The sequence below is a fragment of the Trichomycterus rosablanca genome, chromosome 6 (genome assembly GCF_030014385.1).
Source record: "Trichomycterus rosablanca isolate fTriRos1 chromosome 6, fTriRos1.hap1, whole genome shotgun sequence".
NCBI classification, from domain to species: Eukaryota; Metazoa; Chordata; class Actinopteri; order Siluriformes; family Trichomycteridae; genus Trichomycterus; species Trichomycterus rosablanca.
Genome location: NC_085993.1, coordinates 43,800,137 through 43,825,552, shown reverse-complemented (window position 1 = coordinate 43,825,552; position 25,416 = coordinate 43,800,137). Strand labels below are relative to the sequence as shown.

Here is a 25,416-nt window from a genome sequence, read left to right as displayed (position 1 = left end):
TTTTACCTGGTGGGTATAACAACACAACATTCTCTCCAGTGTTAATCCCGCTTCTCTCCATGAGAGCAGCTGCAATTTTTTCTGCTCGTTTGTGAAGCTGGACACATGTTGCCGTACACACTGCTACACCCTATAAGAGGAAAGATATAAAATCATTAAAACCATTACATAAATACAGCAAAATTTGAAATATTCTTGGTTTTTGTGGCTGTAAATATTATGATTATAGACCACATGATGTTTGCAGTCATTTTTCATTTAATTTTAATTAGCTTTTAAGTTTTTAAGTTTTACCACAAAATTTTGTACAAGAATCTCTAGAGGTAAAGGTAAAGTGTTACCTTAGCATTCAGTAGTACATAGAGCACATGGTCCGGGTCTGTTTGTGCTCTCCACTGCAAAGCCTCTGCCAGGTACTGATGCTAAAAACAAGAATAAGTAAGATAAGATTAATCACAAACAGTAGATGTCAGAAAATTGCCGTGATGCACCGATTTTATATATGATTATATACACTGGATTCAGGAAGTATTTGGACCCCTTCACTTTTTGTACACTTTATTGTGTTGAGGGTTTAATTTTTAATTCAAAGTTAGCTGAAAGTCAAAAACTAAAATCTCTTATTCCAAAGCTTTGCTGTGCCTATATAAGAACCATTTAGTGGATCTGACATGAAGAATGAGATAAGCTACAGAAATTCTGCTGTGCAAAGCTTCTGAAGATGTTTTCAAGAAGACTTGCACTGAAAATTCCTCTCAAATGGGCTTCTACAGGGAACTGAATAAAGGATGTAATAGTTTTGTATATAGTAATAACATGTTTATTTTGTTATTATTGGTGACTTAAGTGTAGTTACAAAAATCAAGTTTACCAAAACAATAAAGTGTGCAAAAATGTTTTAATAATTTCTAAATTCCCTGAACATTGACAAACAATTAGAAATAAACAAATCCATGTTGTGCAGATAAATGGCTACATTTTGAACATTTCTTACCATCATTGTAGGCCACATGCACAGCTACATCCATGTGGAGGCATTAACACAAAACAATCTCATTCACAAAAATCACCTCAACAGTAAATTTACACATTTTTGTTATAATTGCAGAGTGGCACAATAGCACAACTTGGCCTGTATGGTGGTACTCAGACTCAGAAAGGTGGGGATGGGTTGAATAGGAGGTGATAATATGCCTCTTTAATGTGCCTCCTGTCTCACTGCAGTCAGACTTGCTATCTGTTTTATTGGATGTGTTATTATACTTCTGTCTTAAATTCATGGTACCCAGATATGGAACTTTTTCTGTGTTCTAATGGAATTATTGTCAGTCTCTGTTTTCTGTCACCTACAGGTGTGAGACCAAAAGTGGTTCCCTAGATTTTATTTATTTATGCAATTCTGCTAAACTATAAGACCTCTAATCTAAAGCCTTATTCAAATGTCAGTTATGATTATGGTTACCTACAGTGTATCACAAAAGTGAGTACACCCCTCACATTTCTGCAAATATTTCATTATATCTTTTCATGGGACAACACTATAGACATGAAACTTGGATATAACTTAGAGTAGTCAGTGTACAACTTGTATAGCAGTGTAGATTTACTGTCTTCTGAAAATAACTCAACACACAGCCATTAATGTCTAAATGGCTGGCAACATAAGTGAGTACACCCCACAGTGAACATGTCCAAATTGTGCCCAAAGTGTCAATATTTTGTGTGACCACCATTATTATCCAGCACTGCCTTAACCCTCCTGGGCATGGAATTCACCAGAGCTGCACAGGTTGCTACTGGAATCCTCTTCCACTCCTCCATGATGACATCACGGAGCTGGTGGATGTTAGACACCTTGAACTCCTCCACCTTCCACTTGAGGATGCGCCACAGGTGCTCAATTGGGTTTAGCCCATCACCTTTACCTTCAGCTTCCTCAGCAAGGCAGTTGTCATCTTGGAGGTTGTGTTTGGGGTCGTTATCCTGTTGGAAAACTGCCATGAGGCCCAGTTTTCGAAGGGAGGGGATCATGCTCTGTTTCAGAATGTCACAGTACATGTTGGAATTCATGTTTCCCTCAATGAACTGCAGCTCCCCAGTGCCAGCAACACTCATGCAGCCAAAGACCATGATGCTACCACCACCATGCTTGACTGTAGGCAAGATACAGTTGTCTTGGTACTTCTCACCAGGGCGCCGCCACACATGCTGGACACCATCTGAGTCAAACAAGTTTATCTTGGTCTCGTCAGACCACAGGGCATTCCAGTAATCCATGTTCTTGGACTGCTTGTTTTCAGCAAACTGTTTGCTGGCTTTCTTGTGCGTCAGCTTCCTTCTGGGATGACGACCATGCAGACCGAGTTGATGCAGTGTGCGGCGTATGGTCTGAGCACTGACAGGCTGACCTCCCACGTCTTCAACCTCTGCAGCAATGCTGGCAGCACTCATGTGTCTATTTTTTAAAGCCAACCTCTGGATATGACGCCGAACACGTGGACTCAACTTCTTTGGTCGACCCTGGCGAAGCCTGTTCCGAGTGGAACCTGTCCTGGAAAACCGCTGTATGACCTTGGCCACCGTGCTGTAGCTCAGTTTCAGGGTGTTAGCAATCTTCTTATAGCCCAGGCCATCTTTGTGGAGAGCAACAATTCTATTTCTCACATCCTCAGAGAGTTCTTTGCCATGAGGTGCCATGTTGAATATCCAGTGGCCAGTATGAGAGAATTGTACCCAAAACACCAAATTTAACAGCCCTGCTCCCCATTTACACCTGGGACCTTGACACATGACACCAGGGAGGGACAACGACACATTTGGGCACAATTTGGACATGTTCACTGTGGGGTGTACTCACTTATGTTGCCAGCTATTTAGACATTAATGGCTGTGTGTTGAGTTATTTTCAGAAGACAGTAAATCTACACTGCTATACAAGCTGTACACTGACTACTCTAAGTTATATCCAAGTTTAATGTCTATAGTGTTGTCCCATGAAAAGATATAATGAAATATTTGCAGAAATGTGAGGGGTGTACTCACTTTTGTGATACACTGTATATATTTTGAGACAATAAACCACTGGAATTCATACATTATTTAGTTGAATATTATAATAAATGTTCAAGAGAGTGTTCTTTTCCTACCTTTCGAACCAGGTCCTGGTCCTCAATCATACCCAGATCTCTGCCTGCTGCTTGTGCAATTCTCTTTCCAGCAACCAGGTTACCCACCATAATAGAAGCAGGACCTACACCAACTTCACACAAAGAATATTCCATGTTGCCATCTGCCAGATTCGATAACAGTCTACAATCGATTTACATTAAGTAAGACACACACTTACCTGGTTGTTTCTGGCGGGGTTTGGGCATGTTGGTGACACATGTATGGGGGCACATGAGAATGTTGCAGGGGTGCAGAGAGCCCTCCAGGAAGAGCTGCTTAGTGTCAGAAATGTGAATGCCTCCCAGTGGAGTTTTGGGAAGTGTGTTGGCAGGAACCAATGCCAGGCAGTACAGTCCAACCTGATGAATGCTGTCTATGGCCTAAAGAACAGAAGAAAGAACAAGGCTTATTATAAGAGGTTAGCTGAGGGGGTAACTAAACCTACATCTCTTGAGAACTAGTTCTCTTAGTCACAAGATCTAAAAAAGTCACAGAAACAACACCAAGCAGAAATAAAAAGAGCCTCAGCAGAGTGGGCATCCTGTTGGGACTGTACCATGTTTCGAATGTGTATAGAAGTGTACCTGCAGGACTCTGCTCATCCACTGAAAGCTGTCCTCCTCACTGGCATCAGGTCTCTGCTCTGCCACAATCACTATCCGCTCATCATAGAATACAGTAACTGAGAACACAGCAATCCTGACACACACACACACACATGTATTCAGTGATGCCCATGTTAGATTACAAAACAGCAACAAACACTGGACATATAAAACGTATAAATCATGTGGCACAAATCAAAAATGAGATGTAAGTGGCTATATAAACACATCCGACGATGTGCTGCAGTCTTATGTATTGATTCCATCGTACATTACATTACATTCTTACATCAGCCAAATTATAAATTACTCAGTGAGACCTAGTGGGATGTTTTTATTCCTATGAGTAACACGTTTCTAGTCAAGACAGAGGCAATTTAATCCTTAAAATTCAAACCTTAATTCCAAAAAAGCTGCCTCGGGCTGTGGATTTTTATTTGGTTTTTGTTGTTGTTATTTGATTACCTTGATTGCCTCAAGGTATTTATCTAATGTTAGCATGTTGAAACTACTATAAAATGAGTGTAGTTACTGTAGCAGTGTATTACATGCAGGCAGTGGTGTATAGTAACGAAGTAATAATACTTCGTTACAGTACTTAAGTAGTTTTTTGGAGTATCTGTACTTTACTGGAGTATTAAAATTTTCGGCAACTTTTACTTTCACTTTACTACATTTACTAAAGAAAATGTGTACTTTTACTCCGATACATTTCACGTATGTAAATTCGTTACTCGTTACTTTAAAATAAAACGACAAGAATAGTTTTTAGCTAAATGATGTGAGATGTGTGACAGACTGCACGCAGGTTTGGCGAATCTGCGCTTTAAGTTAGAGCGGTGGTTTAACACATTACTGCGCATGTGCAAACAAACGTTCGCGTTCTGAGTGAAGCGCGTCGCTCTGTTCGCCCAAACACACGAAAATCCCGGAATATCATAATTTCCCCGTCCAACCTCACCAATCACACTGATGTCAAGTTAAGAATGATTAATAAAGTAAAACCACTGCATCAGATTTTTTATTTCTTATTATTAGCGTTGAGATTGTTCAGATATCCAGCTACCATTTTCAATTACATTCGAACCACAAATAAAACGGTTCACTAAATTCAGTGGTGTATAAAGTACCTGAAGGCCGTACTTGAGTAAAAGTACAAGTATCTTACCAGTAATTTACTTAGATAGAAGTAAAAGTCACGTCATGGAATATTACTTGAGTAAAAGTCTAAAAGTATCTGATGTTTAATGTACTTAAGTATTAAAAGTAATTTGATATAAAATGTACTTAAGCAGCCCCGGTTCTGGACTGCTTTGCTTGGGGGGGCAGTAAAACCTAATGAGGGGGCATGTTGATAGTCATGTTTTTGAAGCCAGAAATATATTCAAGGCTTGATTTGTGCATGAATGATGACAGCCAAGATATTGATACTGGCTTAAAGTGATGTATGAGGTAAAGAAATAAAAATGCATGTTTTCGAACTTAAACTTAAAACCCAATGATTAAAAAACACATGTTGATTATGTAAATGGAGAAAAAAGATGATCTAATTGTATTTCATTTTAATACGCCCCCTTAATTAAATTGCCATTAGTTCATTAGCCTAACCGCTAACGGCTAATAAAATAATTTAAGCAACACCTATGTAAGAGGTAAGTAACATTAAAGCAACGAAAAACCACAGTTAAGCAAATATTACCATGTGGAAGTCAGTTTAAACTCAGAAGAGTGTTTACCAGTATACCTGCCTCTTGCTCACACTAACAGAACATATACTGCCGAACTGAACTGTTTGGGGCAGTCTGCCGATTTTTATATGACTCAAAGAGCCAATCAGGAATAAGCAAGGAAATATCTTCACACTGTAAAACAAAATGCATTTTTGTGATTGGTTCAGAGATAATTTTAAAAATAGCCGTTGCTTGCATTGTGCTTGACCCCCTCAGCCCCCCCCTAGCGCCGGCCCTGTACTTAAGAATTAAAAGTAGAAGTAAAAAGTAAATGCTGTTAGTATAAACTGAAGCGGTCATTTTGAAAATATGAAGATTGTTCTTTTAATCCTGTAAACCACCTTAACCTTTTTTCTTTCTTCCATTTGAACATGATTTGTGCAATTCATCATTATAATCAGCTGTTGACATCACCTGTTTAAAATCACGTCATTATTTTTTTTACCTTATTATTAGCTCTAACCTCCAGCTTTCCAACTTTTTTAGAACGTGTTGTAGGCTTAAAATGTCTATGTTAAGAATTGTAATGAAGTTGACCAGACAAAACATGAAATATTCTGGGTTCATATAAGATATGAATGTAAATGTAAGAAACACTGTCTTTTTTATTCGCATTTTCTATACTGTCCCAATTTTTGATTTGGGTTGTACAAGTCATAGATATATCTCAACAACCTATAACCACTGAACTTTGGCAAAATTAATTAATCGTAATTAAGTGCAGACATGAAGACACGTCCATTATTTACAAAAACTCACCTGCAGACAAATATTTCCTCAGATAACTTCTGTATTACACAGACAGTAAAAAGATTCAGGGTGTTGAGGAAAACGCAGCACGTCTTTAACCCTTTAATGGTCTCAACAATAAAAGAATGTTTAAAAGATTCTTTGCTTTTACTAGTTTTTAACATTTCCAACTTTTCATGGATGATTTTTCAGCTGCTGCTTCAAGCTGACATAAGTTAGAAATTGTGGTTTTTTAAAATGTGAATACCAATATTTTTTTTAGTTTAACACATGCCAATCAGGGAGTAGATCTGGCCCAAACGAGATTATTTAAATACAATTAATTAATTACGATTAATTAATTTTGCCAAAGTTCAGTGGTTATAGGTTGTTGAGATATATCTATGACTTGTACAACCCAAATCAAAAATTGGGACTATAGAAAATGCGAATAAAAAAGACAGTGTTTCTTACATTTACATTCATATCTTATATGAACCCAGAATATTTCATGTTTTGTCTGGTCAACTTCATTACAATTCTTAACATAGACATTTTAAGCCTACAACACGTTCTAAAAAAGTTGGAAAGCTGGAGGTTAGAGCTAATAATAAGGTAAAAAAAATAATGACGTGATTTTAAACAGGTGATGTCAACAGCTGATTATAATGATGAATTGCACAAATCATGTTCAAATGGAAGAAAGAAAAAAGGTTAAGGTGGTTTACAGGATTAAAAGAACAATCTTCATATTTTCAAAATGACCGCTTCAGTTTATACTAACAGCATTTACTTTTTACTTCTACTTTTAATACTTAAGTACATTTTATATCAAATTACTTTTAATACTTAAGTACATTAAACATCAGATACTTTTAGACTTTTACTCAAGTAATATTCCATGAGGTGACTTTTACTTCTATCTAAGTAAATTACTGGTAAGATACTTGTACTTTTACTCAAGTACGGCCTTCAGGTACTTTATACACCACTGCATGTAGGGCTACACTGACATGTTGCAATGCTTTCTGTGTTAGCTTAAAGGTAAATCAAAATTTGGTAAGATCAATAAACAATCTCTACTGAATTAGTTATTAACTGCCTGTACATTTAATGTTTTTTTGTTTTTTTTTCATTTCGACTTTTTACACCCTTTTCTCCTAGACTAGTCGGGCGGCACGGTGGCTAAGTGGGTAGCACTGTCGCCTCACAGCAAGAAGGTCCTGGGTTCGATCCCCAGGTGGGGCGCTCCGGGTCCTTTCTGTGTGGAGTTTGCATGTTCTCCCTGTGTCCGCGTGGGTTTCCTTTGGGTGCTCCGGTTTCCTCCCACAGTCCAAAGACATGCAAGTGAGGTGAATTGGGAAAACTTAATTGTCCATGACTATGTTCGATATAACCTTGTGAACTAATGAATCTTGTGTAATGAGTAACTACCATTCCTGTCATGAATGTAACCAAAGTATAAAACATGACGTTAAAACCCTAATAAACTAACAAACAAACCTAGACTAGTCCATTTCTAATTACCCAGATATATCACTCCTAACCACAGCACATCCCTATCCCGACCAAGAAGGGCTGTACCTAACAAACTCTCCCCTCTGACACGAGGTAGCCAACCACTTCTTTGCCTGACCGAGGTGAAATTCACACAGAGAGCAGTATCGCGTACTCAGAGCCACGCACTGACCAACCAGCAGCGGCTGTAGCGCTATCCCTTTGACCCACCCACCCTTAGACAAAGCCAGTCACGTTTGTGTATGTGCCCGGCCACCAATAGCAAAGCTGAGATTTGAACTCGAGAACTCTTGGTGGGCTAGCGTGTTAGACCATCAGGTTTATTAAACCAGGTGCAAGGTGCTTGACAGAAAAGCAAACATGTTCAGATCCTGTAAGCACTGTGTGGGGGAGGGGAGATAGAGGCGGGTAGTCACACGGCATGTAGCATATCGTGGCTCCTTATCTAATTGTCTGGTCTTCCCATTTGGCTTTGCCTCTTGCACAGACCACTTAAATACACTGCCAGTTCACTGTAGTAGAACCACCCACCTGCCCCTATACACAGTCTTTACTGGCTCCACTGCCAGTGCTGTAGCCACCAGATCATCAGCATTGTGGCGACGGCCACTGACCAACAGCAAGCCCTCATTCTTTCCCACCACAAATATCAGACTGCCCTGAGAACACACACACATACACAAACAATTAAACACATGCCTTGTTTTAAACAATAAAGAGAAACAACAGAGCCAAGCTTCATTATTTTGCTGTTTGTCCTACCGGTCCTACAAATCCCATCAGTCCTGAGCGTACAAATGGGATTTCACCTATAGGGGCACCGCTGGCATTCACTGGAATCACCTGCAGGTTTCACAACATGAAACATATTAGCAAACAAGAAGTTGCAGGAAAAAGTGGTGTTATATGAGTGGGTGTACAGTTAGGGTCTGACCTCAAAGGTGTTTTTAGTGACTCCTGGCAGGCCGTAGTACATGTTTCCACCAGCACGAGAGTTTACCACAATCTCTCCTATCTCATCAGTCTTACAAAGCATCGGCGGCCCGTCCGGCTTCACGATACACATCAGCGCTTAAAAACAGCAAACATACACATAACTCATCTCATTCATTCAATGACAAACTGTTAAATTCATTTTTCCTTTTTTTTATCAAAGCTTTATCCTGGTCAGGACTTGTTAGGTGTCCAGTTTCGTCCAGTATCACTGGGCACAAGGAATGAACACACGCTGAACTTTTGTCTGTGTAGATGCTCAACCGGAAAACAGCACCACTTAGATTTGAACCCGGGTCTCAGTGGTCTAAGTGTACAAATAAATGGTACAAATAAATCCATTTCATTTCACTGCCGCTCTTTATCAAGTGGGCACATCATTAAAGAAACATCTTTAACTCAATACAGGTCTATTATTTAGCCTTAAGTGTTGACTCAGTATCGGTATGGCTAATATATCATCTTTTTAACAATAGGGGAGACAGTAGGACCTGTTATACACTCCAGGACTACTGGCCATGGTTGCCCATGGCATCATTAATCTCCCAGTTAATAAGCTTAATGATTTCTGTTGCACAAAGCCAGCTGAGAGAAAGCGTTTACCTCCAGGCATGACATGCCCCACATCCTGTACAGTGAGGGCTGAGTTCTTATCCTCTGTGTTGACCCTGATCACTCCGTGGCTTAGACCTGTCATGGAAAGCACAGCCCGGGCCGGTAGAGGGGCACCAGGAACACCAGGTCTGCAAAGAGGAAGAAAATACATCACTTTTTGAAAAAGCCCCATCATTCAAATTATTATCATATAAATGCAAAAGTTGACAAAAAACCCTTGAACTAAATTAAATAGGCCAAAAATGACAGCTGTCAATATGAGTACATAAAAAACAGTATCCAAACACTACATTCTCTACTTTGAGAATAGGTTTGGGTGTCATTTTTCAATTCAAACCTGCGTATAGCCACAGTCATGGCCTCTGGAGAGGTAGCACATGGACAGATGACCTCTGGCTTTAGACCATGAGTCTGGAACACGTTCAAAAACGCGTCGCACGATGACACGGACCCTAAGAGCATAGGAAAAAGGGACAAAATACAGTTATTATGAAGCAGCCCATGCACCTGCAATTTCTATCTGCTCTGGCTTAAGTAGTGGTTCTCACAGGGATTGGCTCCATCGGCGACGATGAGCATGCGCAACGAGGCCAGGCTGATGTCTCTCTGTTCTTTGTGTGCCATCATGGCCCAGTGCAGGTCTCGACATTTCACCAAGGCAGCACGTGCTACAGGAAAAACAGCCAGGACAGAAGACATTGCTTAAACTACAGATTTGTAAACGTGTACAGCTTTGAAGAATGCATATGTTTTTGTTTAATACCTTTGTGTATGTGAACCCGTTGAACCCAGGAAAGAGGACAGGCCTTCATGACTGCATATGGAACACTGATGGCGTGAATCCGGTTCATCACACTCTAAAAAAAGCACACACACCCACGATATCAACACAAAGACTACAGGGGTTTTCAGCAAGCACTGAAAAACAGAAACAATCCCAAACAGAAGCTTATAAAACCCACAGAAGCTTATAAAACTCAGGGCTCTTGTTTTAATTATTCTTGTTTAACTCATTTGAAAGACACCCAGAAAAACTGAAGGGTTTTAATTGCTGTAGTTCAAAACAAGACAAATTGCACAATGATGAAATCACACTTCTCTGATTTCAAACTGTCTAAAATTGTGACTGGTACAATGCAAGACATTAAGGGTTAAGGGCCTTACTCAGTGGCCCAGCACTGGCAGAATGGCAGCTGTGGGGCTTGAACCAGCAACTCTCTGATCATTCATTCTGTACCTTAACCATTAAGCTACCCCAGCCTTTCTGAAATGAACAGTACTGGTTGCCACATCTATAAGAGTCACTAGTTCCAGTTGGGGCCAGTTTTAACAGAATGATACAGGTGAAGCATTTGATACTGGACCAGTGGCCAACAGCAAAGCACACTTCCAGTTTTCTGACAGCAATACTTAGGTATTAAAATAGTGACATAAAAGTCTTATGGGATGTCCTTCAGTGTTAAAAATAACTGAGTTTAATATGCACAAACACAAACATGAAAAGCACTCACAGGATAACATCATGCACTGCCTGATACTTACTGTTAGAACGCCATGCCACAAACCCATGTCCTTCTTAAAATCAAGAACATTCACCAGTGTTTCACCTGAGCACACACACACACAAAAGGTCAGATAAGGTGGAGGTCAGAACCACCAGTTTGTTTGCATCTCTGCTCATTTTCTAACACATGAGGACATGGCGAAGTGCCTAGAATTAAATCCTGCTCAGGAGACAAATGTACTTACCCTCACAGTAGTTACAGGCCTGCGTGAGAGCCTGACAGTGTGTTAACATGGCTATCTTTGACACAGCAACACCCATAACTGTCCCCTCCTTACTCGCCTTGTACTGAGAGAGTAGGAGAAATAAGGAGTAAGAATGAGAAAAAAACTGAAAAAGAGGGAGAAAACTCCCCACATCTCAACATTGTCATACCTCTATATAGGCTGTGTCAGTGTTAGCCGTTGGGATATGAGGCTGCCAGTCTTTTGAAGGTTTGGTGAGGTACTTGGAGTCAGTAATAACCCATTTCAGCCGTGGCCAGCCTTTCAAAAGCAAAAAAAAAGGTGATTTATTAACAATAGCTAATATTAGTGTATTAGCAAATGGTCAGTTTAATAGGTCTATCAAAGCATTGTCCAAAACCAGTATTCCCTGAGTAGTCAAGATATTGGCTTATCAAGATATTAGTCATTAGGAGGATACTTGGAGGTACTTGATGACTAAAGACAATGTCTGCTATACAAACATTTCTACTTAAAGACCATAACCAATGCCATATACCTAATAACATTTCCAGTAAAACACATATATAGTCTAAAACTGAACTCTCCTTGCATTTATAATGGATTAATATGAAGTTAAGTTATGCATAACCTAAAAACACATACATATATGGTCAAACATGTGGGCACCTGGTCATAAGCTTGTTAGACATTTTATTCCAAAACCATGTGTATTAATAAGATAACAAGAAACTAAGGCTTTCCACAAGATTTTGGAGTATGTCTTTTAAAATGTTGTCAATTCAGTCAAAAGAGCACTAGTGAGATCAGACACTAATGTTGGACAAGAATACCTCGTTCATAACGGACACTTCAATTCAACTAAAGGTGGGATTAAGGTTTTGTGCAGAACACTGAAGTTCCTCCAAACACATTAAACTATACCTTTATAAACCTGGCTTTGGGCACAGTGTACATCATGCTGGAACAGGAAAGGTTGTTCCCCAAACTTTAGCCATGAAGTTTATTTATTGCATTCAGTGAACACTTTTATCCCAAGTGACTTCTAATTGTGACAGCACAGTCCACACAATTAAGGGTTAAGATCCTTGCTCAGGGGCCCAACAATGGAAACCAGGCAGTGGTTATGGGTACGGCAGAAACATCTGAACATCTTATTTATTAGGAGTGTCCACATACTTTTGGTCATGTAGTGTATCTGTAAGTGCACTATAGATTGTAGATGATCTGACCTTTAAACTGCAATATTTCTCCAGTCGGGGTCTTCGGTAAACCCTTCAAACAAATCTCACTGGTCAGAGCCAGACTCACACCACAGCTTCCTAACAAGAAACCAACCTGACTGCTGCCAGCATCCTGTACAAACACACACACACACCATGCACCACAAAAATCACACATTCAAATTAGTGTCAACAGGGAAAAATATTTGGGAATCTTACATTAAGTGTAACCAATATTCTGCCATGCTCTGTCACATGTGAAATGACCTCCTGCACAGTGGCATATACGCCCATGGAAATATAAAGCCTGTTTGACTGTTGACCTATGTCACCTATCTTTTACGCATGTTTTCTGGACTAATTCTCTCCATTCATAAGTTAACAGTTTTCTTTCCAATAATAGTAAAATTGTGCTTTAATTGGATGCATGCAAACTAACCCTCTTTATATGAGCTTCTGGTGAGAACTAATTACCCATCTCTTTATTTAAAATGATCCCAGATAGGAAAAATTGGAGAACTGGAGCAAAGGAAATGAAAAAGCTGTAGGCCTTTAATGTAATGTAATGGAATCATTTATAAGTGATTCAGCAGTGAATCATTTGTAAGTGAATCACTGTAATAATGCACTACTACAAAAATACATCAGCTAATGCACTAACTTAGAACATGAACTAGAATTGCACTAAATCCATTACATATAAAAATATGATTTCATTTAATTTAATTTTCTTCGATCACTGTATCCTGGTCAGAGTAGCGGTGGGTCCGGTTTCAACAGGAAACACTGTGCACAAGGCAGGAACACCCTGGACAGGGCGCTAATCCATCACAGGGTTTTGCCCCTCAGACATTGCCAATCAGGACCATGCAGACACCCATTCGGCTGATAATGGGCTAGCTATTTCCGCTATTTCACCCAGGTGCTGAGAATGTGATGCCATTAGATAAATAACTAATAAATTACCAAGTAAAAGTCTGCATTAGACGTAAAGCCAGGGCTATTTGGGTCAACATAACTCTATATTTGGTAAAATTTGGAAATCACCAAAAGTACCATAGGAAACGTACTGTAGTGATTGATGACTGTCAGTGAAAAAGTGGAAAGGGACGTAGCAGTTACCTTACGGGACAGTGGCACCTCTATGGGTACAGGAATGACCTCTGCAAGCAGACAGCCATAAAATGCTACCCAAAACATCCCAGGGTCACTGTTAGGGTACACCAGTGCTACCTGAGTTAAAAAAAAAATACCTGTTAACATCTCAACATGCACACTCAAACACATTTTAGATGTTTATTAAATAAATAATAAATGTCACATTCTTTCTCTCTAATGGATTTCTGCAACAGACACTAAGCTTTTGCTCACCCTGTCTCCTGGCTTGAGAATCTGCTCATTCTTGCTTCCCAGTTTGTTAAGAAGGGTGTAGGCCAGTTTAACACTTCGACTCCACAGTTTTCCTAGAAAGCAAGAACCAATTGAACACTTACAATGTGACAAAATACACTTACTTTGGCAAGATGCCAAGCTTTCAAAACTGCCTATGACTATGGAATTAGGTAGCAAAAACATGTAGGTTATTTTTGGACAGAAAATTGCATATTGTTGTAATGTTCTCACACAGCTGATAGGTGGTTTGTGGTCAGCAATACACTAATAAGTCAAAACCGTAGGAGTCCTGTTGTATCTGGAAACAGAACTTTACTTGTGGGTCCTTCAACATCTGTATGTTGCAGGATTCATCATCCTACAGTGCATCCTGGCGCCAGCTCTTCCATGGATTAGCAGGAAAACTTTAAATGACCTGCAGCTATGCAGCCCCACCCACAGAATAGTTTGAGGCACTGTGTGTTGACACCCAGTGATCTCATTAAAATAATCTACTGTTGGTCTGTACCAGACATTATAGCCGTTATTTTCTCTGGAATCAAGTCTTGGCTGCCCAACAACCTGTCAGCGGTTCACACTATGTCTGCCTGGGAGCACCCCTAGTTGTTTTATGGATATTTTAAACAGTTATCTGACCAAAACAATTTGCCCATTTTGAAAGTCACTCGGGTTTTTATGGCTCATCATATCTAGTGTATTCAACATGTGTACTATGTCTGAGGTAAGACCCTCATCTGTCAGTCTAGGGATCTGGGTAATTAGATAGGACTAGTGTGGGAGAACAGATTGGGGAAAAAAAGGGGAAATGTATTAGAATAAAATAAAAAAAAATAAAAAAATTCTATATATTTCTGCCAAACACACACACACTTTGTTTTTGTGCTTGTATTATGATGATAAAAACATGCCTAACATGTTTATCTGTGTTGCTTTACCATAGGTGAGGGTGTAGAGTGGTTTTCCTGTGATGTCAAGTGTTGTGAGGGCCGGGCTTTTGCCCTGAGTGGCACCCCATCTGGCTAATGCAGCTTGGAGGGCAGGAGGCCAGTTACTGACCACGCCCAGTGGCTCGCCTTTTACTGGGATAATCTGCCGACCCTCCGGCCTCGGTGTGTTAGGGTCTGGGCGAGGAACTGCGAGAACAGTAAAGCACTTAGCATGTAATCATAATACATTTGTATGTAAATAACAGAAGGTAAGTAAGTGCAGTAGGGCGGCACAGATTAGGCACCTTCTACAATCTCCTCCTGGTCATCCATGAAGAACTCACTAAGCGAGGGCCGTTTGGGCCGTTTCAGTGTGTTGAGCAGTTGCTGGATCTTCATTGACACACGGGTGGACACTGGAACACCTATAGCAGGACCAGGGCCAGGCAGGGAGGGGGTGAGATGATAAAGCACACAGATATACCCACAAAGACATACACAATATAGACTCAGCCAAGCAAGGCATGACCGGAAAAAAAGTGTTTCTTATTTACAATGGATTTTAGCCTACATTTAAACATTAATTTCCCTCGAGATAAATTAAGTATCTATCTATCTATCTATCTATCTATCTATCTATCTATCTATCTATCTATCTAATTAGTTAAAAAATGTAAAACAAATTCAGTTAGCAGTTTTCAAAATGCTAGTGTTTAAAGAGCTTGAGGCCAAGACTAAGAGTCCTGAGACACTAAACAGACACCAAAAAACCAAAAGCAGCCACGGCTGACTGATGATAAGCAACCTGATAGATAAGTCATTTCCTTTAATGTACATCCATTTCTGTACTGTAAAGCACTTTAAACTGTTGCTGTATAAAAAGTGCTACATAAATAAAAATGATTATTATTATTAGTAGTAGTAGTAGTAATAGTAGTAGTAGTAGTATTAGTAGAAGTAGTATTATGCCTACAGTGAGTGAGGGTAAAAGGAGAACTAAACTACCAGGTGGTAAAAAGTAAAGGAAAGGATCAACACGGAAGGACCAACAAGGCTGATCTGCTTTACCACGTCTCCTCACATCAGCTCACAAACACACACAGAAAGCAAGCTCAAGGGTAAGACCTAGCTGTAGGGCATGACTAGTGCTAAGCATTACCTTTACCCACTCCTCTCACTAACAGAGAAAAGCAATGAAAAGCAGCACATCATGGAAAAAAGTGACAAAGAAAAAAACATTGCCTTTGATTAATACAGCAATTAATCAAAATATTTAACAGACATAATTACTGAAGCAAAACAAGAATTACATTTCTAAAGCACAACAATGTAATCATACAAACTCACTTCTTTTCTATTTACACATGCACTTTTACCTGGGACTGGGCATTTCACAGTAAAGGCACTATGTGTAACTGCAGGGTCAGTTCCTTTCCAAGTTACTAATAATGTGATCTACTATAGTGCTATGAATAAAGGGATTTTTTAATTCTTCAATTATTGTTACCAACTGGCCCTGTAACAGGCCTATTTATTGTGGAGATCGACAGTGGGCTTAGAAGGTTGCCGGTTCAAGCCCCACCACCGCCAGGCTGACACTGTTGGGCCCCTGAGCAAGGTCCTTAATACACAGTTGCTCAATTGCAAAGTTGTGTTCAGTCAAAACTGTAAGTTTCTTTGGATAAAAGCACCTACTAAATGCTGAAAATGTAAATGTAAATCACAGAATCATGCCCATCTGTTTGGCCACTAATGGCCAGCAGGGGGCATAGAGGAGCAGGTGACTATCTATGACAGTCTCTTCAATCAGACAGTCTCTGCATCTCATCAGCAGTAAAACGTTGCACCTGGGAGAGCCGTTTAAATACCGGTCTTGTTGGGCTTTTGTTTGTTGGCTCTATGGTTTTGCATCTGTATGGTGTGCATCAGTAACAGTGCGTGGCCATTCTGTTTCGTATAAGCAAAATAAATGTCTCGTCTGGAAAGTGGTACAAAGCCAATTCTATTGCTCTGGGACTCCAGCAAACCACTGTGAACGCCATAATCTTTAAATGCCAAAAACAACAGTAGTGAATCTTTCCAGAATTGGCTGGCCTGCCAAAGGTCTTTCAAGAGCACATCACAAACTCCAGGAGGTCACAAAAAAACCTGCAGGAGGTCAAGGCTCTGTGCGGGAACCCAATACTGGCTGGTGATAAGAAGTGGCTGAACTGGACGTGTGTTGGAGGGAGGGTGTGAGTGGTCTACACCACTCGTTGGCCAGAACGAAAGTAGTTGAAGCGACAGTGAAGTAACAGTTGGGAATTAGAAATAACTAGATTGAAGGAGGTGAAGTTTAAAAACACAGAGATACAGGGGTTGGACAAAATAACTGAAACACCTGTCATTTTAGTGTGGTAGGTTTCATGGCTAAATTGGACCAGTCTGGTGGCCAATCTTCATTAATTGCACATTGCACCAGTAAGAGCAGAGTGTGAAGGTTCAATTAGCAGGGTAAGAGCACAGTTTTGCTCAAAATATTGCAATGCACACAACATTATGGGTGACATACCAGAGTTCAAAAGAGGACAAATTGTTGGTGCACGTCTTGCTGGCGCATCTGTGACCAAGACAGCAAGTCTTTGTGATGTATCAAGAGCCACGGTATCCAGGGTAATGTCAGCATACCACCAAGAAGGACAAACCACATCCAACAGGATTAACTGTGGACGCAAGAGGAAGCTGTCTGAAAGGGATGTTCGGGTGCTAACCCGGATTGTATCCAAAAAACATAAAACCACGGCTGCCCAAATCACTGCAGAATTAAATGTGCACCTCAACTCTCCTGTTTCCACCAGAACTGTCCGTCGGGAGCTCCACAGGGTCAATATACACGGCCGGGCTGCTATAGCCAAACCTTTGGTCACTCGTGCCGATGCCAAACGTCGGTTTCAATGGTGCAAGGAGCGCAAATCTTGGGCTGTGGACAATGTGAAACATGTATTGTTCTCTGATGAGTCCACCTTTACTGTTTTCCCCACATCCGGGAGAGTTACGGTGTGGAGAAGCCCCAAAGAAGCGTACCACCCAGACTGTTGCATGCCCAGAGTGAAGCATGGGGGTGGATCAGTGATGGTTTGGGCTGCCATATCATGGCATTCCCTTGGCCCAATACTTGTGCTAGATGGGCGCGTCACTGCCAAGGACTACCGAACCATTCTGGAGGACCATGTGCATCCAATGGCGGTGCCGTGTATCAGGATGACAATGCACCAATACACACAGCAAGACTGGTGAAAGATTGGTTTGATGAACATGAAAGTGAAGTTGAACATCTCCCATGGCCTGCACAGTCGCCAGATCTAAATATTATTGAGCCACTTTGGGGTTTTTTGGAGAAGCGAGTCAGGAAACGTTTTCCTCCACCAGCATCACGTAGTGACCTGGCCACTATCCTGCAAGAAGAATGGCTTAAAATCCCTCTGACCACTGTGCAGGACTTGTATATGTCATTTCCAAGACCAATTGATGCTGTATTGGCCGCAAAAGGAGGCCCTACACCATACTAATAAATTATTGTGGTCTAAAACCAGGTGTTTCAGTTATTTTGTCCAACCCCTGTAACTTACCCCAGCAAAACCCAAAAAGAAAACAAAGATCAGCAAATTGGAGAAATTAAAAACTGAATCAGTGAACGGACACCTCAGAATGCTGTAAAAGTAACCCAGTAATTTGGGTTTGAAGTGTAATCAGGCTTTCAGCGACTTCCTACATTCATTCTGAGCACATGCACCCGGTACACCTGCTCTCATTACCGTCAGCAGTCTCCATCATGCTGGATCTGCTCTGGCCACGACTCATTCCTCTCACCACAGCGTTGGACGGCAGATCTACACGCGAACCCCGAGCTCTGGCTTGAGCTTGAGCCTGTGACATGCCATCAGCCCCCATGATTCCTGAAGGATCTGAAACAAAAGCAAAACACAAATACATTTTAGCCTGCCTGCTCAGTACAAAACTTTTGAGCCCTCAAAAGAAGACTGGGGTTAAATCGGTCATACAAGTACAAACATCTCTCAATGTAATAGACATGATGAATCAAAGCGGCTCTTTCAGACTGCACTGCATCACATACTGACGAGCTCCAACCTCGGCACCTTCTCCTGATAGAACTCTCATCCCTCCTCTGCACATGCACCTGAGGTGTTTTGGCACTTTTGTGAAAGGGCGAATTGATTGTATGCTTGTGCGTAAATTGCTTGTACCCATGGGTGTATGTGTTTACCTGTTTGTCAGTACTCACCGATGCAGGCGTGAGCGAAGGCTTCGGCAAGAGCCGAGGGCTGCGAGTGTGAATGAGGTGGCTGGGGGTGCATCTGCTGACTCTGGGGCTGCGGGGCCTGAGGAGGGCGAGACTCACCATGAGACATGGTGGAGGAGGCTGAGGAGGATGAGGTGGAGGAGCCCGGGATGGAGCTGTTCATCCAGGAGTCAGGGGACTGTGCCTGGCCTGCACTTCCTCCTGCCCCACTTTCATCGTCAGAGGAAGAGGAGGAATCTGACCACACATTAAGAGAGGATGAAGAGAGGAAATAAGAAAACAGAGTACAAACAAATCTGCTTTGTAACATGTAATAAACACTGAAGAGGGTGTTGTGTACGTGTTTTTTTTAGTGCTTCACTTGATCTCCTTTCATGACACCTGCTACAATTTTCCACTCACCGATGAGAATCCCTTGAGGGTGTAAAGCTCCCTTACAGAGTAAGTGAGCACGACTAATCAAACAGTAATTACACACTCAACTCAAGATGAATTAAAGGAACATGACTTAACAAAATTACATAAACTTAGCTACTGAAGACATACACTGATCAAGATACAAAGTCTAGCTTTGATGGAGCAATAAATTGGCTGCCTGTGAACATGTCACATTGTGTGTTACAACAAGTAGGTCACGAGCCAAATAATGGGTGTTTTAATAAATAAATAAACAAATTCTAACAGGCACAAACACTAAATGAACTTGTACACAAACGCCCTCTTATAGAGGCTTTATGCTACATCTTGTAAACCACAGTGGGATCAGACTGCCAGCATTTTTATTAATTAAGTATATTTCATTTTGATGCATTGTTTGTGTTGCCTGGGTAAAAATCATGAACAAAATGTGGGTCGTTTAAAAAAAGTTTGGAAAACTCTGTCAAGCTATTTGGTGCTATCGTGTTATCAGCCGGCCAGGCATCTAAACAGACACAGTTGGCTATGTCTACTGGGGGATGGCTTAAGCCTTACAATGGATTGGTACCCTGTTCATGGTATTACTGTCCAGCACTCAGTGTTTTATGGTAAAACTGGACCTGCCGTGACCAGGATAAAGCGTTTGATGAAAATAAAATGAAAACTGAAAAAGAACAGCAGTTCTTATTCACGAGCAAAGAAAATCTTAATGACTGGTGAATTTTTATGTGACATTAAAATCTGGCCAATTATCACACAATATAACACCAGATAAAGTCATTAAAAAAAACATGGCAACAATATTTATTGTTTGTCCATCAATAGTTCTGACCCAATAAGAGTTAATTATGATTAGACTAAAACCTTAATTCATAGATTTTATCACCTGTTACTACATTATATTTGTCTTTTTTTTGCTCTGTAGCTTGTTAAAAGAAAATCATCAGTAGATAATAATAAATATTATTATTAGATTTTAGAAATAATTACTAGTTGCAAACTGATTATTTTTTGTGAGATATTAAAAAAATTTTTTAGATTGCAATTATGAAAATATGTCTCTGTGTGTGTGTGTGTGTGTGTACCTGGTGGGGTGCAATTGTCAATGGGTGACTGCACATATGTTGAGCGCCGTTTGGTTGGCATAGGCAGTGCCATCTTCTCCTCTTTATGCTTGGCCAAAGCAGCCTGTACAGCCTCAGTGTGAATGTCTAAAAAACAGAGAGAAAACACTCATGAAAACATAAGAAAAAATACCACGTTATTACAGGCTAGTGGTTCTCGCAGGTAGGCCTCTCATGATTATCAATGTTAAGCATACAGTACACTGTTATATGTCATATTTGTATACTGACCGGCTGGTTCATGTGTATAAACTGCTGTGGAATAACACATTACCAGTAAAGGTATTTGAGGTTTGGAGTATAAAAGGGTTTTAACTGATTCACTTTAACTGGTTTATTTACATGTTCAATGTAAGTTCAATACGATGTTCTGTTTTACCTTGTTTTGTCACTTTTTTACCAGGTGTGCATTTTTTAACACTGCATACTAATGTGTTCAGACAGCAACTCAAATTTGTTTAAATAATCCTCTATCCATAACACCTTAACCTTGCTTCCATACTGGAGTACTAGTAAGTGCGAGCATAGAACTGTACTGCTAGTCCACTCAAGCATCTTCACTGTCTATATTACCTGTTGCTCATCTTCTACACTGTTTGTTTATAAAGGCTGGTTAAGACGTGTTATGTCACATTTTCACCTGATCTATAGCGCTCATCTCTTGTACCACCACTACGATGTGATCGGTGTGCACGACGATGCCGAGAAGAGGAAGAACTTGAGGATGCATTGCTAGGTACAGTAGCAGAACTGGGACCTGGTTCCTGTCCATCATTTTGTGGAGGCGGAGCCAAATCTGAAAAAAATTAAGAAATAAATATTAGTGGCACAACATCCAAACATGGAATGGAGAGCTATATATTACTGAATAGAGAAAGAACCAAAATGAAAGTGCTAAACAGGCTAGCCCTTTTTCACTTAAATGGAAAAACACTCAATACAAACAAACCGAGTGTGTGTAAGACTATTTTGCAGGTGAGTATGTTCTGTAAAATGCACCTCGCCACTGGAGCACCAGGTGTAGCCTGCACCTGCAAGAATTAAAAGTGAACCCATGTAGAATGCTTAACCAAGCTATAACAACACTCTGGCCCCAAACAAAAAGGGTACAGGGAAAATAAAAGCAGCGGTCAAAATAACAGCCAACAGCGAAGAATGTGGATAGAAAAGGGATAGAGCAGAAATGAAAACTGTTTGTCACAATATGACATGCTACTCCGGAAAAGGGTCGTCATGCTGTTCTGTAAAAGTACTTATAGGTGCTACTTAAAGGTACTGGTTTGATCAAGAGTGGTGTAACTGGCAAAGGCAATTCACTGAAATGACAGTTCTTGCATACTGCCTACTTATATGAAGGACGTATGCAGTATTTCACTATTTACTTGGGCAGTTTGCAGCACATATTACACTCTTGTAAACAAAGTCTGTATCGAAGAAAAGCCTAAATAACACAAACAAAAAGCACAAACTATCACAGAACAGGCCAGAGAGGAAGGAAATCAGAAAAAAGTGCGTAAGAGCTACTAGAAAGAAGAAAGATCTAATATATGTGGTGTCATACTTTGTGCCTGGGTTATGTGGGAAGCAAGCAGCTTGGCCCTCTTTTTCTCATAGCCTTTTTGGGTGATGTCACCTGGAAAGAGAAACCAATAAATTTAGCAAACATGTGAACACGTTCACCAATACGTTAAACATTAAACACACTCCACTGGACTTTAAAATAAACTTTTATATAAATTATCGATGTTCTCTGTAAATCCTCTTTTTAAAAATGCATTATTTGTAAATGTTAATTAGTAAATGTACATGGTGGGTTATGATGTGCTTTAAACAGCAAATCATTCTGGTCCACATAACTGATTTGGCACAGTTGCCAGACGCCCTTTCTGGAGCAACTCTTACTTTTTATTCTCCCACCCCCATTCAGATTCAAACCCATGGATCTCAATAGTAATGGGCTAGCGTATATTACTGCTGCACCACCCAAGCGCCCAAGACCCACTACTGTCTTTGTAGGCATGGCATATAGTCTTTTCTACACAGATTTTAACAACCAAGCAAGGGATTTTGCCTAAAGAAGGCATGCACTAGTTCATATTAGGGCAGAACCAGGGCGTGTGTGCATCTTATTATTAAATCCACACCTCGTAAAGGCAAACCTTAAAGTAATGAAGCGTAGTGGTCTTTGTCCTACTAAATTGGACACATTTGTAATTAATAGTATGTGTAGTTGTGCACTATAAAGTGTATAGTCACACACTATGTAGTAGGCTGTAAGCTATAATGACTTCCACTCATCAGATAATGTCAGTATATTGTGGAGTCCAATATGGTAAAATGACAATTCTAAAACACACACTCAAACTCAAACTCAAAAGAAGCTTTATTAGCATGACAAATAAGGACATTTGTATTGCCAAAGCAAGTTAAAGAGAAATATTAAAAATAAAAATAAGAACATAAATATACAAAACATGTGCAAAAAAAATATAAACTAGAATAAAATATTAATAGAAACAGTGCAAAATAATAACAATAAACATTATAATATTTACAATAATGAGGTAGTAATGATAATCAGTTTGTGTGTGTGTGTGTGTGTGTGTGTGTGTATGAGACATGGTCACCCACTGTCCCTCACCTGGTGGCAAGTGTGTGTGTAGAGTGCTGCTAGTGTGCAGCTCTCTCTGTGCTCCCCCAGTAGGTGGGGCAGTTTGTCGGGGTCTGGGAGGGAGGTGAAGTTGGGGATAATGTTATTGAATTTAGGGAAGAATTGGGCCTGGATGTGTTGGTACTTGGTACACCGGGTGAGGAAGTGCAGCTCCGTCTCTACTGTACTGAGAGTGCAGTGCTGGCACAACCTCTCCTCCCGGGGCAGCCAGGACCAGGTGTGTCGCCCCGTCTCCACGGCCAGGTCGTGTGCGCTCAGTCTGTACCTCGTCAGGGTGTTTCTTAATTTAGGGTCGGATATTGTGCTCAGATAATCTGCTGCACTGTAGTGTCTGTTTAGACAGACAAATAGCACTGCATTTTACTTTGAGTTTTAGTTTCAGTTTCCCAATAATTCAGATATTTAGTTCTGAGTCTTTGTGTAATTTGGTTTATTCTAATTGGGTTTATTCTAATTGGGTTTGCAGATTTCTCCTGTTCCTTAGTCTTTAGTGTGTCTGTGTGTGTTAGTGGTGTGTCGGCGTGTGTTAGTAATGTGTTTGTGTGTGTTATTAGAGTGTCTGTGTGTGTTAGTGGTGTGTCTGTGTGTGTTAGTGGTGTATCTGTGTGTGTTAGTGGTGTGTCTGTGTGTGTTAGTGGTGTATCGGTGTGTGTTAGTGGTGTGTCTGTGTGTGTTAGTGGTGTATCGGTGTGTGTTATTAGAGTGTCTGTGTGTGTCAGTGGTGTATCGGTGCAGTGACTCAGGACCAGTTGGACGAGGAGACTGGTATGTTTGCTCAGCTCTTGGTGTTTCAGGGCTTTATAATGATAAGATTGGGGGTCGCTCTCATTTAGATGGTTAAAAAATTGATTGCTCTTCTCGGTATGTTCATAATTAACACACACACACACACACACACACACACACACACACACACACACACACACACACACACACACCAGCTGCTTTACCTGTAGGAATAGTTGACTGTAAGGCAAACTTTTCTATGTGACTTGATACATTATTATTTGGGCCCTACTAAATTCACAGGAAAATTTGCTTAATTTTACGGACCTCATTTGGGTTTTTTTTCAAAAACCACAGATTTCACACATTTTTACAGAAAAGTACCTCATTTCATGGCAGTTACTCAATAACACTCATAAATTGAAAGATAGAATAATAGAATAGACTCTTTGTAGTATTAACGTCATCTTACAATCCACACATAAACACATGACTTAAGCGTCTGTGTATACACAAACACAAACTTACCAGTTTGTGGACAATGTACCACTTTTTCCACTCAATATAAACGATACCTAAGGCCCTACCTAATTCTCGGTCATGAAAATCATGTCACGGACTGTGAAATGAGCAGTTTCCCCATGTACTATGCAATTCGAAATAGCGATTTAACATTTTTCATTCGCACAGCATTCAAGTGCCTTATGTTTACTGGTTAATTTGCACTATAAGGTGGTCCTAGCAATCCTACGGCAATTCAGTTAGCAATCGGTTAGTCAAAATGTCCAAGATGTCGAAGTCTAAAGCAGCTAAAAACTCGATTCAATTCTGTGAAGGCAAAGTGGGGGTGGGGGGGTGTCAAAACATGGATGAGAATTTATGTCTTTGAACTGTTTACTGTTTAATTTATGTCGTTGCTGGATGTTCTAGGTTTACAACCATTAAGGTAGCTGTGCTGTGTAGTGTAGTTTTTATTTATTCTATTATTTAATTTATGAGTGTTATTTAATGACTGCTGTGAAATGTGGCACTTTTCTTTAATAATCCGTGAAGAAATGTGTGATTTTTGAAAATCGAGGTCCCTGAAATAAGGCACATTTTCCTATGAATTTAAAGGGCCATAGCAATCCATAAACTCACTTTGACCCGAGGTCGTTCTCTCCTCATTATGGCTTTTTCATTTAAACCCCAACCATTTAAAAATCAGTAACACCATGACACAGTAAACACAAAAGCCCAAAGGAAAAGTGTATTCATCCAAAAAAAGGATCCAGCCTTTTTATTTATACTCATAAAAAAAGATACAAAGCCCCTTGGAAGTGCTGTCCCATAAGTTATGCATGAACATCCATCTGCACATATTTTTAGCCTCAGTGGAAAGTACCATCATGTCCAAATAAACAAAGCTTTGTATATTAAGACTATGTTACTTGTTGAGGCTCTGTATAGGGTGGGAAAGAATCATGCAGGTCATGAATCAATGCGATTGTTATTCACTGCCACAAGTTTAAATAAAGCTCTTTTTTTATT

The 25,416-nt window shown here is 40.2% G+C and overlaps 1 protein-coding gene across 1 annotated transcript in view; it reads right to left on the bottom strand.

Annotated features, from left to right (window-relative positions):
- The window catches only part of dip2bb (disco-interacting protein 2 homolog Bb), a 49,564-nt gene that overhangs the window by 9,615 nt on the left and 14,533 nt on the right, over window positions 1–25,416 (bottom strand). The window contains exons 2-27 of the mRNA XM_062997948.1: window positions 22,051–22,122; window positions 21,130–21,285; window positions 20,451–20,576; window positions 18,931–19,185; window positions 18,443–18,592; window positions 14,954–15,073; window positions 14,658–14,855; window positions 13,702–13,793; window positions 13,453–13,563; window positions 12,340–12,463; window positions 11,298–11,407; window positions 11,108–11,210; window positions 10,901–10,965; window positions 10,122–10,215; window positions 9,907–10,026; window positions 9,696–9,810; window positions 9,347–9,486; window positions 8,685–8,821; window positions 8,513–8,593; window positions 8,282–8,409; window positions 3,753–3,867; window positions 3,347–3,548; window positions 3,147–3,259; window positions 995–1,018; window positions 342–422; window positions 7–130 (exon numbers count right to left, since the gene is read on the bottom strand). Coding sequence (XP_062854018.1) covers window positions 7–130; window positions 342–422; window positions 995–1,018; window positions 3,147–3,259; window positions 3,347–3,548; window positions 3,753–3,867; window positions 8,282–8,409; window positions 8,513–8,593; window positions 8,685–8,821; window positions 9,347–9,486; window positions 9,696–9,810; window positions 9,907–10,026; window positions 10,122–10,215; window positions 10,901–10,965; window positions 11,108–11,210; window positions 11,298–11,407; window positions 12,340–12,463; window positions 13,453–13,563; window positions 13,702–13,793; window positions 14,658–14,855; window positions 14,954–15,073; window positions 18,443–18,592; window positions 18,931–19,185; window positions 20,451–20,576; window positions 21,130–21,285; window positions 22,051–22,122 — 3,156 coding nt within the window. The remainder of the gene's footprint in view (window positions 1–6; window positions 131–341; window positions 423–994; window positions 1,019–3,146; window positions 3,260–3,346; window positions 3,549–3,752; window positions 3,868–8,281; window positions 8,410–8,512; window positions 8,594–8,684; window positions 8,822–9,346; window positions 9,487–9,695; window positions 9,811–9,906; window positions 10,027–10,121; window positions 10,216–10,900; window positions 10,966–11,107; window positions 11,211–11,297; window positions 11,408–12,339; window positions 12,464–13,452; window positions 13,564–13,701; window positions 13,794–14,657; window positions 14,856–14,953; window positions 15,074–18,442; window positions 18,593–18,930; window positions 19,186–20,450; window positions 20,577–21,129; window positions 21,286–22,050; window positions 22,123–25,416) is intronic.